This window comes from Aethina tumida, chromosome 3, assembly GCF_024364675.1.
Source record: "Aethina tumida isolate Nest 87 chromosome 3, icAetTumi1.1, whole genome shotgun sequence".
Classification (NCBI taxonomy): domain Eukaryota; kingdom Metazoa; phylum Arthropoda; class Insecta; order Coleoptera; family Nitidulidae; genus Aethina; species Aethina tumida.
In genome coordinates this window covers 12,455,770-12,476,375 of record NC_065437.1, presented here as the reverse complement: position 1 = coordinate 12,476,375, position 20,606 = coordinate 12,455,770, and the positions used below count along the sequence as shown (strand labels likewise).

The window sequence follows — 20,606 nt, the reverse complement described above, 5'->3', positions numbered from 1 at the left end:
TAGTAATTAAGATATTGGAGTTCGACGAGTTATTCCATTCATCGGACTAAATAAAAATGTCCAATTTCTAAAGAGATGATGAAATTAAATGTGGGTGTTCATAGAGACGGTCAATTTCTTTATTATTATTTTAATTACAATATTCTGCTAATGGATTTTGCTGAAATAAATTAAGTTTTATAATTTCGTTTATTAAAACTTTCCACTTGGAACTTAAAACTGGAAGATGAATGTGTAATTTTATTGATTTTCATATCAAAACATTGACAAATAATCATAAAATTGTGAGGTTGATGTATTGATTCCTTCAGATTCCATTTATATTTTCATAACACATTCTTTTACATTCACTCGTACTTATATTGTCAAGAAAGTTATTGGGGTTTTTGTTATTTGGTTTCTTACTTTACGGGATTTGAATTGAATTTCAGGTTAACAGTAGCTATATTTATAATAAATAAAAGGATATTGTCAAAATTAATTAAATAATTATTTAAATATTTTTTCAAAAATGTTAAAAATTTGGGAAACACTGAAAGTATAGGTGGTTTGAGTAAAATTAAAAACATGGTAAAATCTATACAAGAAACTCAATGAAATCTCTACAAGAATTTCCATGATATCCATACAAGAAGTTCAGAAAAAATTTAGACATTTAGTGAAATCTCACAAGATATTCGGTGAAAAACTTGATATTTTGGAATGACGTAGGTACTAACTTAAGCTTTACTCCACAAAGCTTCTTCAGCACTACTGGTACTTTAACCAAGGCAATTAGCCAATCTTTTCAACTATTAAGAACATTGCTGTCAAACTGATTTAAGAGTTTTCCCCATAATATAATCCTATTCTAAAACATTGTACGTGATCTAAAAAAACTTCTTATATATAAAAAAATTTAAAGTTGGCAGTTTAGAAACTGCCGATAGAAGTGAAAACTTAGAACTTTTAGTATTAAAATTTGAAATTTCATAATGTTTGAATTAAATTTATTAACATCAATCTGATTTTCACATCTATTGACACTCCGAGCGACAATTTTATGTATGTTTATATGTTTTTTTATTCTTTAAATATATTACGGGTTGTACAAGATAATGACAAAATATAAATACAATTTAATGGATAATATTTGTATTTACTTAAATTTAAATGTACTTAATTTTTAACATTATTAAGTATCACGTAAAAGCAGCATCGATTGTCGTTTTATGTTTTGTAATATTGAGTTTTCGATCACTGGACATATTTAAGTAAATTTTTCACTAAATCCATTCAATTTCACTTATAAGATATACACAACACTATACTGTATAACTATAAGCATGTCGGTGACGCGAATGCACGAGATTTCACCCATCCAAAAAGTGTCTAAGGCATACAGCAAACTACGCATGCGCCAGTCATGAGCATGTCAATGACGCGAACGCATGATATTTCTCTACCAAAAAGTGCCCAACGCGGCTAAAGAAGTTTTCACTTCTAAAAATACATTAAATCTATTATTATTTGTTAATAAAGGCTAATTTTCAGTTTACACACTTTTGTTGACCGTATAAAAAACAAGTATGTTTTATTTTTGCTTAATAAATATCCCTATTTCGATAGTAATTGGAACCAAAGTATGTACAACCGGTCACTTGATTTCAATACTGATCTTAAACGATTATTTGGGAAATTTACCTTCTAAACTTACTCTCCACGATACTCCCCATTACTTTTCGATGAAATTGAGCGCGTTGGTAACAGATGGTAAGAAATTGGGCGCTGATTTTTTCCTTGAAAGTACATCAGAATTAAAAATGATCCTGAAAATTTCGAATATTTCCAAATAGAGATTTCTTTCAGACGGCATTCTCCTCTATGAACCCTCCACTTTTAAAACAGTAATAGATATTAGCGTCAAACTCATTTCCGGCTTAGCTGGAGGCCTTTAACGAAACCACTGCATTAGTAAAATTTTACCTGATTTCAAAATGCTGCCAAATGTATAGCTGTAACTCACCCTCTAGTTCCGGATTTTATTCTTAAGGTCTAGTTTTCGGGTGCCTCTTGAAACGCCGACAGACACATAGTTTGTTGGTCTAGTATCCGAGGTTACCAGCCAAATCAACAACTTTTTTCTTTTGTCTGAATTTATTAACTAAAGAAGGACGAGTATGTCGGTGTCGCGAACTCATAAGATTTTCTTCTAAAAAGTGCTCAACACGGCTAAAGAAGTTTTTACTTCAAAATTATCCAAAATTCTAAATAAAGAACACAAAACTGTAAATGTTTACTACTATTATTGCCTAGTTTAGTTATTATTATTCACAAATATTATATATATAAAAAAATTACTTATATTTGAAACCCTCTTAGTCAAAGTGAAGAAATAAAGAACCAGCCGTCTTTCTTATAAATGTGTTGCCCTATTGATATATATCTTCGGATGAAAGATACATTTAACGTCCTCCCATTTATCAGTTTCTTTTATATTAAATTATCTAACACATTTATACTACAAATTCACTAAGAAAAATATCTTGTATACCTTATTAAAAAAATACTAAAAGACCTAAAAATATTTCGTAAGCCGTGATGAACAGATTTTGATGTGTAAACTTCTACCTGAATAGACCACCTGTTAGATCCTCGAAGTTCGCGTCCGAGTCGTTCGATATTTACAGACCCGCACTTAAATAATCACGATATAATAAATAAGTCGTCGACAAACAAGTTGAACGGACAATTGTCCGATTGTGTGATTGTGCACGTTTCGCATTTTCATATTGATTCCAGGCCGCCGACAGCAATAAACCCGGCCGTCAACACGGAAGTTACGATACAAAAAGTGTCGCTGGCACCGGATTTAACGCCGACGTCGACGTTCAGCAGCGTCGTTTCCGCGTCCACCGTCGAGAGGCACGGTAAGTAAACCGAAATGTGGTCTTAACGATTTTCAAATAAGAGTTTTAGAGTTTAAATATTTGAAATTTAAATTAAAAACACACAATTAAATATTAAAGACAACACGAAAGGGTGAAGATGTGAACGGAAATGTTATTTTGTTGGATGTGTCCTGTGTATTTGGATAACTTATAAAACAGCTTTTATTAAATTCTGTTTATTCTAGCTATTAAACTATTCATTGAAACTAAAAGCTATTAAAGGTTGTTTTTTTTTACACAAGAAAAATACTTGTATTTTTAATGGTTTCGTTGTCCTTTTTGTGTTTTATTTTCTATTTCTCGTTTTCTGTTTTTAGATTGTGGCGTTCCGCAGATGTTCGCTCAGCCGCAGACGCGAATCGTCGGTGGAAAAAACGCCCCATTTGGACGCTGGCCTTGGCAGGTAGGTTAAATGAAACTAAATTGTTAATTTTATAAAAACTGTCCGAGTTTTTTCGGAATTCTTTTTATAATTTTAATTTTATTATAAGGCCTGTCTTTCGAAATAATTAATTTGAATTTCCAAGTTTACATAGATTTGAAAATAAACTCGGTTCAAAAAGTCTATAATTTAATTTAAATTTAACTAAAATTTGTTTCTGTAATATATTTTAATCAAACCATTTACCAAATTGTTAATATTTAAGTTAAAAACAAATAATTTAGTACCGCGCATTTTCACCCCCGCATTTACTTTCTTCAACTGGAGTTTATCGTAGGTCTTGAATATTAATAGGAGGAATTAAATTAATCTGTATAAGTAATAAGTAATTAGAGAAGGCAAAATTGAAAGAATGGAGTGGCCATCACATTCCCCGGATATGAACCCAATTGAGCATGTATAGGATTTCTTATACAGATTCTTGTTAATTTAATAGTTTCTAAAATCTTAAAAATTAAAAAAAAAATTCCACGTAAAAAGTATAAACGAAAGCAGAAGAGTTATTAAACATATTTTATTATCCCTTAAAGTGAATTTTAGTAGTGACGCATAATTCAAAACAAAACGGACTTCAGTTTTACAGCCCGCGTTTCGAAGTGGTAAATTTGAATATCCAAGTTTGCATAGATTTGAAAATACACTCGGTTCCAAAAGTCTATAATTTAATTTAAATTTAACTAAAATTTGTTTCCGTAATATATTTTAATCAAACCATTTACAAATTGTTAATATTTAAATTAAAAACAAATAATTTAGTACAACGCAATTTCACCCCGCTTTTACTTTCTTCAACTGGAGCTTATCGTAGCTTTTGAATACAAATAGGAGGAATTAAATGACGCCGAATTAATCTGTATAAGTAATAAGTAATTAGAGAAGGCAAAATTGAAAGAATGGAGTGGCCACCACATTCCCCGGATATGAACCCAATTGAGCATGTATAGGATTTCTTATACAGACTCTTGTTTATTTAATAGTTTTTAAAATTTTAAAAATTCAAATAATTTTTCCACGTAAAGAGTATAAACAAAAGGAGAAGAGTTATTAAACATATTTTATTATCTCTTAAACTGAATTTTAGTAGTGGCGCACAATTCAAAAGAAACGGACTTCAGTTTTACAACCCGCCTTTTAAAATAGTTAATTTGAATTTCCAAGTTTACATAAATTTGAAAATACACTCGGTTCCAAAAGTCTATAATTTAATTTAAATTTAACCAAAATTTGTTTCTATAATATATTTTTAATCAAACCATTTACCAAATTGTTAATATTTAAGTTAAAAATAAATAATTTAGTACCACGCATTTTCACCCCTGCATTTACTTTCTTCAACTCGAGCTTATAGTAGGTCTTGAATACTAATAGGAGGAATTAAATGGCACCGAATTAATCTGTATAAGTAATAAGTAATTAGAGAAGCCAAAATTGAAATAATGGAGTGGCCGCCACAGTCCCCGGATATGAACCCAATTGAGCATGTATAGAAATTCTTATACAGACTCTTATTTATTTAATAGTTTTTAAAATCTCAAAAGTTAAAATAATTTGTCCATGTAAAGAGTATAAACGAAAGCAGAAGAGTTATTAAGATATTTTATTATCTCTTAAACTGAATTTTAGTAGTGGCGCACAATCCGAAAGAAACGGACCTCAGTTTTACGAGCCCGGTTCAAAGTTTGCGCATGCAAAAACTAACATACAGCCGACCCGGTTGTGTCACACGGTACAATTTGTTGTCGGATTTACTGTACCTCTCAGACGGTAAAGTCGGAGCCGAAAAGAATGCCCGCAATGTACGAAATATTAAATTTTAGAAAAGTTTTAACCCGAAGATGTGACGTTGATTTTGAATGATATCCCCCGGCTTTTGTGCTATTTTATACAACTTTTTCATTTAATATACTAGACAAGTTCTAGCGAAACTTTGCCGACTTTATCATCGGATTTTAAAATGCCCGCATTGATTTTCGACGACCGTAAATATCTGGTTCCGTTCCGGCGGATACGTCGAGTTTTTATGTTGCAGCCGTTGCATTTTACCTAACTCTGTATTAAATAATTTGTATTGTCGAATATGCGACGTAGCGGGCACATCAGAAATTCAAATTAGAAAATTTTATTTTGTCGTAAAGTTTGTGTTTGTTGTACATTGTAGTCTATTTTAAATTTAACTATTACAACTATACACAATTTGTATAAATTTATTATTTCCTACTAGGATTTTAAAATAGTATTTTTCTGTGTTCTGTTTTCCATTAAATTTTATAACAAATATATCATTTATTTATTGTTTGTTCAACAACAGGCACATTTTTATTACAAATATAGTTGTAAAGGGAATATGAATTTAATTAAAATGTTTTAGTACAAAGGAACACAAACAAACTGAAATATTGTTTGACTCTTTTTGTTAGTAAACATTAAATTATATTAAATAGATAAATAGACATTTAGTAAATACACTGCACATCTTTTTAAGTGGATAATTTAATTGTTTTATAAATCAGAATAATACCATTAGGCATTATATTTCAACAAATATATTATCAAAATAAGTTTTAATAAACAATATAAACTCTCGCATAAATTAAACAAAATTGCATCAGTAATAGAACTTTTAAATCAATAATATAACTAATATAATAAATTTCTTGGGATATTAATTAAACAAAATTAATTAAAATTAATAAAAACAGAATATTAACCTGTTATATTTTTCAATTTAGTACTTGGTCGATCCTTACTCTACGAACAGCTTCCATCTTCCATCCTTGATATATATGATAATATTTTAAATCATTATAGCACTCCATAACTAGGGTAGACGAAAATTACGTAAAGGGATGATACATTTGTACAGAAATTAAAGGAAAATGACGCACGAATTTGGTTGTCATTTAAGACTGTTGTAAGTAATTGTTAAGGATAAATTGCTTTTAAAACTATAACCCATTCAAACTAGATACCTACTTCTTACTTAAATTTTACCAGGGCAGTTACATATTTACTTAATTTAATATTATTAATTATTCAAAATTACGCTATATAATTCCAGTTTTACTGTTCATTTTTATATTAAATTATTGGACCCGAAAGAATATTTTTTTAATATTTGTCTAAAAATATTATTTGGACATCTTTAGTTTTAAATACAGCCTTTCGACAACCACGTAATGTGTACGTCAATGGCATATGTGAATACCGTCACCTTATGTGAATACACTATAGTATATGTAGAAGTTAATATAACCTTAAAAATACATTACCTGTACTATCACCTGTATTAATTCCTTTGTAATTTAGGAGCTGAAAATGTTGAACAAGAAGAGTATTTTTGTCAAAATTTCAGTTAAATGAAAAACTGATTAAAAGAACAAACAAATAAAAACTGTTATTATTTGCTTTAATTTCGGTTATTGCAAAAAAATGTTCGTTTGTTTGTTTTCTGTGTTTAAATGATGTGTTCCAGTTATAAAATATGAATAAAGGACAAAAAAATAATTGTATTTTTATATTAAAATTAAATAAATTGTCGAATTATTATAGCTATGAAGCTGTAGGTGTAATTGTGACCTTAGAAAACATTATTACTATTACTTTCTATGTAATGTAGGAGATGAAAATGTTAAACAAGAAGAATATTTTGATGAAAACTGAAAAACTGATTATAAGCAGAACAAAAACGTCAGTAAACACTTTTATTTTAAATAAAAAAACTTCTAAAATGTATAAAGGCTAGAAAATTGTATTACTTAATTTTGTTTCAGTAATACATATTAGTACTTGGTCGATCTTTATTCTACGAATAGCTTCCATCTTCCTTGTTATATATGATGATATATTACATTTTAAATCATTGTAACACTCCATAACTAGGGTAGTCCGGAGATTACCTACAGGAATTATAGATTTGTGCAGAAATTAAATGAAAATGACGCACGAACTTGGTTGTCACTTAAGATTGTTGTTGTAAAAACATTCAAACTAGATACCTACTCCATATTTAAATTTTGACAGGACAGTTGCATATTTATTTATTTTTAGTAATTATTTAAAATTACGTTAAATAATTCCAATTTTACTGTTCATTTTTATATTAAATTATTGGACCCGAAAGAATATTTTTTTAATATTTGTCTAAAAATATTAATTGGATATCTTTAGTTACAGCCTTTCGACAACTACGTGAAGTGTACGTCAATGGCGTATGGCTATTGTTTACGTTACCTTATGTGAATACACTATAGTATCTGTAGTATAACCTTAAAAATACATTTCCTGAACTATCACCTATATTACTTTCTTTGTAATTTAGGAGATGAAAATGTTGAACAAGAAGAATATTTTTATGAAAACTGAAAAACTGATTATAAGTAGAACAAAAACGTCAATACACACTTTTAATATAAAAAACTTCTAAAATGTAAAAACAGTAGAAAATTGTATTATTTATTTTTGTTTGTAATATATTCATAAAATCTTTTGTCGATTGTATCTTTTCTATAATCAAATGTGTGAGCAAATATGGAAAGAAGTCGAATGTTTTTATATTCAATTTCTAATTTCAAAGTTGAACAAAAGTTTAAAATGTTCAACAATTTCTCTATGAATTATAAAATAAAGAAAATTGCAATTTCATGTTGCATTGTTATTGTTATGTTGTTTTTTTTTGTAAATTGTTTGTTAACAGAAATTGCGAAATTATTTTAAATCTCGTATACTAAATAAATAAATTTTATAATAAATATAGGAGTATAAAAACACTGCAGAGGCAAATAAACTAGATGGAAAAGAATCTACCCCGAAGAAAAATAATTATAACACAAGAAATGAACCCGTCGTTGTACGGATGCAGGATAATTATGTGTTCGACGAGCAAAACATCAGATCCGTCATATAATTGTTTGTTTTTCCATTCCAGGTTTCGGTTAGACGTACGTCGTTTTTCGGATTTTCCAGCACACATCGATGCGGCGGCGCCATTCTCAACGAAAACTGGATCGCCACCGCCGGACATTGTGTAGACGAGTAGGTATTTAATATTTTCATAAGTTGCTTAGAAATGGTAATTTTCTTGCGTTTCTCCAGCAACTGAAACATGTTTATCCGATATTCGATTCGTGTTTGTAGAGACTGAATTTTCAGCACGTGTTGACTGTTTCTTGACATCGTGCTTGTTAGTAAGAAAGGACGGTTCCAGCAAAATAAATTCAGTTTTATTTTAATACGATTCGGATGTATTTTAAAACATCCATTAGATTTTACGACGACGACGTTAGTCCGAATTTATACGCAAAATACGTTTTCGTTCCTAAATATAACTCGGTTAACTGTCATTTAGAGTGAAGGCGAAATTAATTTAGGTTGCACTTTCGTCGCAGATTTTACACTATACCGTTCGAATAATAATCAAGCCTGAAACCGCATTGTTGTATCAACTTGACATTATTTCATGTTAATAAGATACACCGATTTAATTATTGCCTGTCACGTTCAAATAGTTGTAAATTGTTGCATCTTTACATAATGAATACATATTGAATTAAATTAAATTGTAACAGTATCATGTCAAGCATTTTCAGTTTCAGCCCGTTCATAATCGAACACAAACAAGCTTGTTTCAGCCGCAGCCGAACATTAAACGGATCTGCTTATATTTGATCAATATTGCACAACACAATTGGTTGATTGTCCGTTATGTCCGACATTGCTTGATATTGACTTATAATCCCAACACAAACTTTGTTGATTAATACGCGCGCATCAATTTCAGGAGCACAAGGAACCATCTGCCCTCGAGCCGTTCGTCCCGAAATCGGATTAACATTGTTATCACGAGAATATATTAATAACCATTATAATTAATCTACATTACAATTTGCTCACTTAATTGAAGTTAAAGGATAAAAACTAATACTGTAATAATTTTGTTCTAGTTTACTCACATCTCAAATCAGGATCAGGGTGGGGGAGTACGACTTTTCGAGCGTGCAGGAGGAACTACCGTACGTTGAGAGGGCGGTGGCCAGGAAGATCGTCCATCCGAAGTACAACTTCTTCACCTACGAGTACGATCTGGCGCTGGTGCAGCTGGACAAACCCCTGGAGTTCGCCAAACATATCTCGCCCATATGCTTACCAGCTTCCGACGACCTACTAATAGGCGAGAACGCCACCGTCACCGGCTGGGGGCGGCTCAGCGAGGGTGGCACTCTACCCTCCGTTCTTCAAGAGGTAAAACAATATTTTGCTTGTTCGAATTTGTGTAATAAAGCAATATTTTATATTTATCTTTGGAAACGTGGCCAATTTTCCGATGTATAAATTTGCCAAATCGATTCTGCAATACAATATTTTTTCATTAAAATACTTTAATTGCATTGCACGTAGCTAAACTAAATTGCCAATTCGATAACATTTTACGAAACATTTACACTAATTCTGACAATAACATTTCAGTTTATGTGTTTACATTTTAAACGATAAAAATTTATGTTTATACTAAACGTATATATGTTTCGTAACACACTTTGTAAATGTTTAATTTTGAAATCGAATTTTGTGTAAATCCTGTCCGTTTTATGTACAAATTTCTCATATACAATCACCACATATTGCTTTTGAATTGAGTTTTCACTCATATCATTTTCAATTAGGGATGTCGATATTGAACCAGCTATGCGTTTCCATTTAATCCTATTTTCAAAACAGATTGGTAATTATCAGAGAAATTAAATATGCTCTTTATATATGGGATAATCTTTGTCAAATCGACCATTTTTGGCCCGAATGTACGTACACTATAGCTCATATGTAGGACAACTTTAGAAATTTTCATTTCTCTTGATAAAAGTGTCAGTTATGCAGTATGTTTGATAAAAACAATACATCAATATAATTGTTTATTATTGGGTTTATTTAGGTATTTATTAATATTTGAAAAATATTCAGGATTCAAAAGTAGAGTAACTTTAAAATAAAACAACTTTTCGTACATTTAGCCTTCTTTTATTTAGTATCTAGTAGTATATCCATTATTTTTAATAACTTCTAAACATCTTTTCATTGATTTTGGTACCATTTCAATATAATCGTTCGTAATTTCTTTCGAGTGATTTTGAATTTCTTCGTAGAGTTCTTTCATATTTGGGAGTCTTTTTGCAGCGATTTTCCGATCAATTTCTTCTCAAAGGTCTTCCATTGGATTGAGGTCTGGGTTTTGTGCTGGCCAAGGCATGACACGTACTCCTTGAGAAGCGAACCATTTTTTAACTAACTTAGACGTATGTTTCGGATCGTTTTCGTGCTGGAAGGTTCACGTTAAACAGATGTGGGCCCATGCCAAACACAGAAAACATACCACACCATAACGTCTCCTCCCCCATGTTTTTCAGTGGGTTTAGAGTACTTGGGATAATACTTTTCATTAATTGGTCCTCTCACCTATGAAATACCATCAGATTTGAATAATTGGAGCCGACTTTCATAGGAAAATAAAATTGTTTTCTATTGCCCATCTGTCCAGTTCACATGTTCTCTTGCAAATAGTAATTTCATTGCTCTATAGTTTGCTGAAATGAAGGGCTTCTTTGTCTTCGTTTTATGGTACTCACCAACATACTGAGTTCGTTTATTTTTTGAATTATGCGGGATGTGCTGATATAAGTGTCGTACACAATAAGCGTTTCTGCTTTCCTGTCCACAGCTCTGTTAGTCTTCCATCTACCTCTTTTGGGAACTCCTTCCAGAGTATTCCTTCTGTTAAAATTGGAAATCGTCCTTGAAATTATCGATTTGTTTAAATTTAAATCTGCTGCCATTTTACTCTGTTTTTCATTTCGGAACTTTTCTATAATTTGTTGTTTAATTTGTAGTGTTAAAAGGCATTTTTAGCTTTAAGGAACGATGTTGGGCACAGAAATAAATTATAAAATCAATTGTATTGAATATAGGGTTTGGTTGCTTTACTTATGAACTCTGTCCGAAATAAAATTTGTATATAAACAACGTAAATAAAGATATCCATATATAAATTGAGGTACGAAATGTTTAAACACTTATTAATTATAAAATTAATTTAAATTAAAAAGAATTGTTCTTTTAATAAAATGATTATGTTTTTTAATTTGTTGTTCTAAATATGAGCGATAGTGTATGTATGATTTTTCAAATATTTTACAAAAACACATCATTTCAAGTAATTGTCACTGTCAGAAATTGAATATATAAATATTTTTTCGTCATTGAATGAATTATACAAGAAATTAATGTAATTAAAAATTAAAATATTTATTTTTCAAATATAAATAGAGCAAGTCTCATCATAAGTTGATTTTTCCTTTTATTTTAATTTTCGTAATTAAAACAATTCTTCTTTTGTCCATTTTTCTCTTCACATATTTTCGAAATAGTTAATATTAAAAATAAAAAGTTGAACAAAAATATAAAAAATGATCTAATTACAAGATATACAATAAAAATTTAAATTGGCTCATGAAGAGACTAAGCATTAAATGAAAGACGAATGAAAGTTTTATTTAAAAAAGTCTAAAATTAAAAATGATAAAAGATGAAAAACAACATATTTTTTATCAAATATTTTTATAAAATTTATTAAAAATATTAACAACTTGAAACAAAATCGTTAATTTTTAACAGAATTATAATTATTCGATAAAAATAAACATCCAAAAGGGACAGGTTGAAAAGTGGAAGATTTGATCCATATATATGACATTATATGGGGTGATTCACTAATTCATCATAAGTATATAGAGAAAGTTATGTATTTGAAATTTTTACTGCAATTATAACTTTTCTAATTTATTTTGAACCTGTTTCATCGGAACTTTATTATTTTTAATGGATATACATTTTTGGAAAATTGTTGTTAATATTAACTTTATATATTGACAATTTTTAATATTCAATTTAATTATGCTAAAATATACATGGTGTTCCGTTGTAAATAAAAGGTTAACTAACGAACACCCTGTGTGAAATTTGGGCGTAGTATTAATTCTACCTTATAGGATGTTCCTTGGCTAGTCAGATCATCAATTTGTCTTGGAAAAAGTACTTGGAAAAAGATTAATAAATCAAAAAATATAGGATTCAGGTGTAGCACATGGTACAGCTATTTTATTTACAGAAATTTAAAAATCCAAAAATATACAGGATGTTCCATTGAAAAAAAATAAACTTTTTTATTTGGACATAAATTTTGAAACCTTATTAAATAATTTAATTTTCGAATAATAACCCAAAAACAAATATTATTTTTTGTCATTTCAATTGAAGCCTTTTCGGTGCTCTGTCTTATTTTTTATTGTGTGCTGCCTTATATACCTTTCTAAATCATCCCAAAGATGTTCTATACGGTTTATACCCAGTGATTGGGAAGGCCATAGCAAATATTATTCTTTTTTGTTCGAAACAGTCTTGGAAGCATGTTTGGGATTGTTGTTCTGTTGAAACAACTATGATCCTTTAATATATTCCCATAAACAAATTGATCTATTTTTTCAGAAATATGCACCAACAGGCCAAAGCCATATTGTGTAACTGTTGATAATTGGTATTTTTTGGAACCGTTTGCCTACTGTATATTACCCTGCAGTAATTCTTAATAAATCACTTAATCACTGGCTGTTAATCTGGGATACACACTTTATGCGTTTTTCAAAAATTGTATCCTTACTGCTTTAGAAGTATTCGCAACAAATCCACAAGTGTCAAATTTATTCACAATTTTGGATATGGTCCCTTTATTGATGTGCAGAAAATCAGAAATTTGATTGTACGATCCTCATTTGACCACAAGTCTACAATTTGTTTTCGTAAGGCCATTGGGATTGCTTTCGCTTTGCCATGATTAAAACTAATATTTTTAATTCACAGATTACTGTATTTGGTAAAAATAAATTAAATTTAAGGGGTTTCCAAACTTATGTCTTAGTAAAAACTGGGTCTTTGCCTACTTCTTATAATATTCTTTAAAATATTAAAATAAACTGCAGTATACACTGTGTATTATTATTATTTTGTATTTTAATACACAAAGCATTTATTTTAATAATATTTTAATAATTATTGTTTGGTAATCAGATCTAATCAAATGAGGACAATTTAAATTTAATTTGAAATTTATTAAATTTTTCTTCTATAGAATAATTAATTTTGTAATATTCCAGAAATATCTTAAAACCATTCTATTTCGTTTTGGTCGAAATAAAATCAATCTCACAAATCCGAAATTGTTTTAGTAAATTTATGTGAGCGGTTCCGGTGTTTTGGTTGACGCTTGATTAAACCACCACCCCATAGCTCATCTCCAAACCCGACACAATAATATTTTAAGATCGCTCTCTCAGATAAAACAAACACTCCGTCCGTTCCAGGTGCAGGTTCCCATCGTGAGCAACGACCGTTGCAAGAGCATGTTCCTGCGTGCGGGCCGGCACGAGTTCATACCGGAGATATTCCTGTGTGCCGGCCACGAAGGCGGCGGCCAGGACTCGTGCCAGGGCGACTCGGGCGGACCGCTCCAGGTGCGTGGCAAGGACGGACGCTACTTCCTCGCCGGCATCATATCGTGGGGCATCGGCTGCGCCGAGGCCAACCTGCCCGGCGTCTGCACCAGGATCTCGAAGTTCGTGCCGTGGATTTTGAAGAACGTCACGTAATGGTAAAGATTATTCCCTATTATAACCAAAAATATATTGCTATTCTTAAATCTGTTAGAACAAGTAAATTTATCAGCTTATAGAATTTAGAAAATTAAAACATATTTCTTTTCCTTATAATATTCTGTTTAAGTGTATATTATTTGTGTGTGTGTATGACATATACCCTACAAAAAAATTAATTTTACATTAAAATATATCTAAGTAAAAAATGGTCATGGACATAAATATGGAATCTTATATGCAGGAAATAAATATGAAAATACACTGTTATAAGTAATTAACGCTCAACACCAATAATGATTGATTATTATTAATATTTTCTGAAAACGGGAAAAATAAATGTATTTTTTCTTGGCATATTTATTTAAAAATAGATTTTTACTTCAGATTGTTACAAATAAACTTAAAAATATTGTTTTTTTTATTTATTTAAAAAAATTAAAGTTGACAGTTACAGAGGCTGCCGATAGAAGTAAAAAGTCAAAACTTTAGGTATAAAAATTTGAAATTTCATAATGTTTAAATTAAATTTATCAACATCAATCTGGTTTTCACATCTATTGACACTTCGAGCAACAATTTTATACATGTTTATGTTTTTTTATCATTTATATATATTACGGGCTGTACAATATCATGACCAAATATAAATACAATTCAATTGAAATAACAATTAATATTATTATTATTTTAACTGTTTGCATCATTGTCATCATTAATTTCAACAATACTTAGACTTTTTGTACTTCCAATTATTTCATTTTGTTCTAAAAAAGATACAATAGACTTATAGTAACTAAAGTAAGAAATGAAAACGTTTGTTTCAATTAATTTAAGTATCGCGTAAAAGCGGCATCGAATGTCGTTTTATATTTTATTGTGCTGAGTTTTCCATCATTGGACATATTTAAATAAATTTTTCACTAAAACCATTCAATTTCGCTTATAAGATATATACAGCACTATACATCAAATGTATAGCTACAGATATACTGGTATAAACATGTCGGTGACGTGAAGGCACGAGATTTCACCTATCCAAAAAGTGTCTAAGGCGCACAGCACACTGCGCTTGCGCCAATTATGAGCATGTCAATGACGCGAATGCATAATATTTCCCTACCAAAAAGTGCCCAACGCGGCTGAAGATGTTTTCGCTTTAAAAATTAAAAATTAAGAAAATATGATGAAAATAAAAATTTGAACTTAATATTTGAGTATTTCCACCTCTACTACGAACGAACCTCACATCTTCTGTTCATACTCAAAATCTGAGTTCGAATTTCATTTTGTCCAAATTCTTCCAAATTTGGAGTAGAAGACGGTTAGGTTGGTCCCTTAAACGTCTCCCAAGAATGCCTCAGATATGTTCTATTGGGTTAAGGTTACTCTACAAAAGCTGTTCAAAGTTTTCTCCATTGACCTGTAAGCAAACTTGTTAATCAATTTGCTGTTGTTCCCGGAGTCGCAGATTATTGGCAGTAATTCACCGATATTTTTAACTTCTTGAAACAGTGTAGTTTATTTATTTAATATTTCGAAGCATAACTATTTTGTTTAATAAGTTCTCCACATCCTCTGTTCATCGTGTCTACAAGATTCGGCCACTCTTTCATAGGAATGTTTACCCATTCTTCTTGTATGACTTACCATAAATGCTCTTTGTTGGTAATATTTTTGTCAGATTTTTAATTCCAGATGCCGCCGTAGAAGTTTAATTGAGTAAATCAGGACTCTTCTAGGTCTGTGGAAGAACATTCACTATATTATCTAAAAATCAATTTTTTGCAAGCCTTGTGTTTTGGATCATCATTATTTTGTTGAAACTTCCAAACTATAGGCAAATTATTTTCCACAAAGGTCGCCTCTGATATGCCAAGATATCTTTATAGACAAAACAATCTATTTTGTCTTTGATGGGATCAGTACCAGATCCTGAAAATCATCCCCATACTACGATGTGTCTTTCAAAATGGCCTCCTTACATGTTGCTTCATTTTACATGTATGAGGTCCAATCTAGATGATTTCTTACAAACCTCATTTAGATTTTTCCACAGTTATTTGCCCATTTGGACTATTGAGTCTCGTTATACATAACTGACATCTCACAGTTCAATTAATAACATCTGCACCTAAATCTTGAAATATTTCTTGGTTAATTTACTGTGATGATTTTTTTGGATTGTTTACCTATATCTATCTGATGTATTTGTCAATATCTTGATTAATTCTTAATATCCATCCTATCATCTTTACAAACTAAAGATTTTTTGTTCAAAAATATAATCGCAATACACTACCTAACAAAAATATTGACTACCTTCTAAACATCAGTTTTATTATGATATCTTAAAGCTGTATAAAAAATTTTCAATAAACCGAAATTATCACACTATAATCAATTTCTTAAAATAATTCCATACTTTTGACCATCACATATTGTATAGTGTATTGTATAGACTTAGTTTTTATATTTATTATTCAAATATTGAAAAATATTATATTGGTTTTAAAAATTTAATTTTAAAATGCAATTTCTTGGGAAAAAGATCATTGTCTAACTAATGAAGACAGATTTAGAGGTTTCAGTCCAACTAAAACCGTGTCATTGTCGCAACTCTCCAGAGTGAACCGTCTTGTAACCACAATTTCCATGACTGTAGAAAATTGTCATTGCTTAATATGCATTGCTGAATATTTTATTAGGGTTGCCATTAAGTTTAATTGTATGCCTGCAGCCGTGTGATAATTTTTCACTGTGCTAATCCACAATCATTTTTCAGGTAACCTGGAGCATCAACCCATTGTCAATCAAGTAGTTTTTGCACGTCTTAATCAAATAAATTGTTATTTGTGTTTTATTTCCCTTTGAAGACTGTATAAATGAAAATCTCACACTCAATTTCTGAACTGTTTATTTGTACTGTTTATCGTAACATCGTAAATAATATAGCTGATGTTAATGAAGTAAACAAACCAGAACTGATTTAATCATCAAGTAATTTTCATTAATATTGCACAACGTTCTTGTATTTATAAATGATTGTGTCATTTTATGCCGTAAAATAATAGTAAATCATAGTTAATTCCGCCTTTATCGCATTTATACACAAACCGTAAATAACTTGAAAACCGTTGAGATTTCCATTTACACTTGTCACTCGACAATAAGTGCAACGTAATTATTTTCTTTTACTTAAACACCCATTTATTGCATCGATTTTCACTCCGGTTAAGGAGCAAGAAAAACGTATTTTCCCCATTTTTATTCAATTTTGTCGCGGTCTTTGTGTATTAATTGTCGAAGAGCTCCAATTTTTTTCACCGAGGCGTCGAATTCGTTAATTAACAGTGCGCAGTTTTAATAAAGAAACTTGATTTCCACTGTTATTCGAATCGTTAATTTTGATTTCAATTTCCACCGTCGACCCTCCACTACGGAAACATTTTTATGTCACTTTTTATTTGTGTTGCCCCAGCAATTAATTCTGGTGAAACATTGAAAAAAAAAAACAACAATCCTCCGATTTGGAACAGAAAATTGGCTGGCGAAGTTTCCGGACCTGCGGGAACCGGACCGACCCCGTTTCGTTGGCTGCTTATAGTTTCAGCGTTTAAAGTGATCATAAATCACATTCATGCTGTTCGAAAAACCGCGGTTTTACGACCACTAATAAAATTTTACACTCCGAATCGCCGAACGGTCCCCATGTTCTTCTGTCTGGGAATTCGAATTGCGATTGTCCATCAATTGCCCTGAAAAACATTGTACGCATAATATATAAATAACGAAAACTTTTGTACATATGCATTAATTTATTTCGATTGTTAAAGTAGGTTAATGAAGTTGCAAGTAAATTTTGTTTTGTTAATAATTAGTAAGGTATTCTCACGAACGTATCAGTTTAAATTACGTGAAACCAAATATTCAAATAAGTGTACATAATTAGTTGTGTGTATTTATGTATGTAATTCTGTAGTAGTGTTTTAGGGCGTTATTTCTTTGTGCAGTATCATTATTTATGTTTGTAATCGATTTATTTAAGCTATGATAAAATGCAATTAAATCATTGGTTTCGATCCAATGTTGTGATATGATACAATGACTATTATAATATTATATTTTTTCAATCACCACGCAACCTAAGGATTTAATTTAATTCGGCTCTCTAGTTCACAATTATAATCCATTTCATTTCTAAACTAAACTCTTGTTGCATTTTAGCCCCGTCAAAAAGTGGGATGAAAAGCTTTGATTAAACAGTTCGTTTCGGTAGTTCAACAGAAGTTCCAACTTCGATCTAATAATGCGGATATGTCTGCATAAACACAGTTCGCGAAAAGCCGGAAAAGTTTGGAGTAACAGTACATGCAATTTAATTCCGCATCCTAAATACACGTTAAATATTGCCCCCGCCATCTCGGAAATTAAATTTTCAATTCATCCACAAACGGATTTAACACCGTTTTAATAAAAGGGCCATTGTGTATTCGATTTAGCCTGTTTATTAACTTCGTCCATAAATAATGCGCCCGGTAAAATTTGAGCAGAACGCGCCGTTTGCATAAACAGATTACGTTAAATGAGGAAATTAAGAACCGCCGTGCGGTGAAAATGGTGGTGCCTTTTCGCGGCAAATTAGACACTATTTTTCACGAGCCGGAAGTGGCCCGAATGACTTTACTCGAAACAGCTGTGTGTGTGCGGGGCGGCAATCCGGCCGAAATTTAAACGGTTTTTCTAAGGATTTAATTTCGAAATAATATTCTCATTTCCTTTTAGGCACATCGAATGGGAAATAACGAACCTTCACGTCACTGTCGGCTTACTTGTTACTAACTAACTGCCTTATTAAACTTAATGCGAGCTTCAACTTTACCTGTTTGCTGAAGTTTTCAATTTGGAACGCTATTTCGTAGTTGAATGAATAAAAATTAAAACAATCAGATTTAGTTTAGAAATGAGATGACAGTTAATTAAATTTGTTGATCTGAAATCATTTCGTTGCTGATAGCTGTGAGTAGATGTTTTAGGTTTCGGCCTATTAATAAATATTAATTATTGCAATAATTTTAATACTATAATTTATTAGTTAATTGCATCAGGGTTAACTTTTATTGCTTATTAAGTTATTATACATATGTACGTTTTATTGATTGTAAATATGGTAAATTATATTTTTTTATAATTGTATACTTTCCCCAAAGATTAATAAAATTTTTATAAAAAAACATCGTTTTTTATTCAGTCAAAACACGTGGATGTGCCCGAATTCAGTTTCCAATTTACCTCGATTTTAAAGTGTTCGTTGAACGTTAATTAATTAATACATACTACGTGTTCATTTATGTTACTTTGAGCATGTAGTAGTGTTCCTATAATTAAATTGATTCAATGGCAAATTTACTTTTGCAACATGCAACTCGACGTTACGTTTTTAAAGTAAGTACATACCTCCAATTTATTTGAAATTTTCCACTCAAGTATTAAACTTGATTTAATTAGCTTTCCATCATACAATTTTACTTAAAACATTCCTTTAAAAATACATTTTAATAAATGATAAATTGTACAATTTATCGGTTTGAATCTATTTGAAATGAATAATGTGTACTTCAATTACATTAATTAAAAAGTTTGAAAATAAATTATTTGATATCTATGAGAAAGAAATGTCAATATGAAAATTTTTAAAAATTATATATTTAAAAAAAAAAATAAAAAGTATACAAATTTATATTAATTATATAATTTATAATTAATAATTTGAAATACTTCAAAATTTCCACTCTTATTACAATAATTAAAAAATTTGAAAATAATATAAAAATAAGAAACGGAATTAATAATAAAAAATACAAAAATAAATACAAACATTTTATTTTATTATAACAAAATTTTAATTTTTTAACTGTAATTTTTACTTCGATAAATTTATAAACTGTGTCATTATCTGTTTGAAGTGAGAACGATTTTTTTAAATATTAATTCGCATATTCAATTGATCTGAATAAACATTAAAATTATTACACAAAATTTTTATATTTACCTTGAAAAATATATACTTTGATTACATTAAATACAATAATTTTAAATGGTGAAAGATATTTAAATTAATCTAATACCAAAAATACATTTTATTATATTTGTATTTTTGTTTTATTCCCTGTTATTCAATTTATCATTCTATCCATTTGGAATAAAAAATATAAATTAACTAATTATATTAACTAAAAGAGTTTAAAAAAAAATACTTGAATTTATTAAAAACATATATAAAAATGAGAAATTTTATATTTTTTTTGATAAATTTAAGTAATTTTTTTTAAATTTTTTTAGTTAATATAATTAGAGTTTATATTTTTTATTCCTTTATTTATCAGAATGATAAATTGAATAACACGGAATATAACAAATTATATCAACTAAAAAAATTAAAAAAATTAATTGAATTTATTGAAAAAATAGATAAAAATGAGAAATTTTATATTTTTCATTAAAAATTATATATTTAAATTTAAAATTATAATTAATTAATAA

General features: G+C 29.7%; 1 protein-coding gene across 1 annotated transcript in view; it reads left to right on the top strand.

Moving 5' to 3' along the window:
• The window catches only part of LOC109594739 (serine proteinase stubble), a 68,573-nt gene extending 49,320 nt beyond the window's left edge, over positions 1 to 19,253 (top strand). The window contains exons 6-11 of the mRNA XM_049965241.1: positions 2,782 to 2,909; positions 3,248 to 3,333; positions 8,297 to 8,403; positions 9,312 to 9,609; positions 13,776 to 14,062; positions 16,849 to 19,253. Coding sequence (XP_049821198.1) covers positions 2,782 to 2,909; positions 3,248 to 3,333; positions 8,297 to 8,403; positions 9,312 to 9,609; positions 13,776 to 14,060 — 904 coding nt within the window. The 3' untranslated portion in view covers positions 14,061 to 14,062; positions 16,849 to 19,253. The remainder of the gene's footprint in view (positions 1 to 2,781; positions 2,910 to 3,247; positions 3,334 to 8,296; positions 8,404 to 9,311; positions 9,610 to 13,775; positions 14,063 to 16,848) is intronic.
• Positions 19,254 to 20,606: the final 1,353 nt, after the last annotated feature.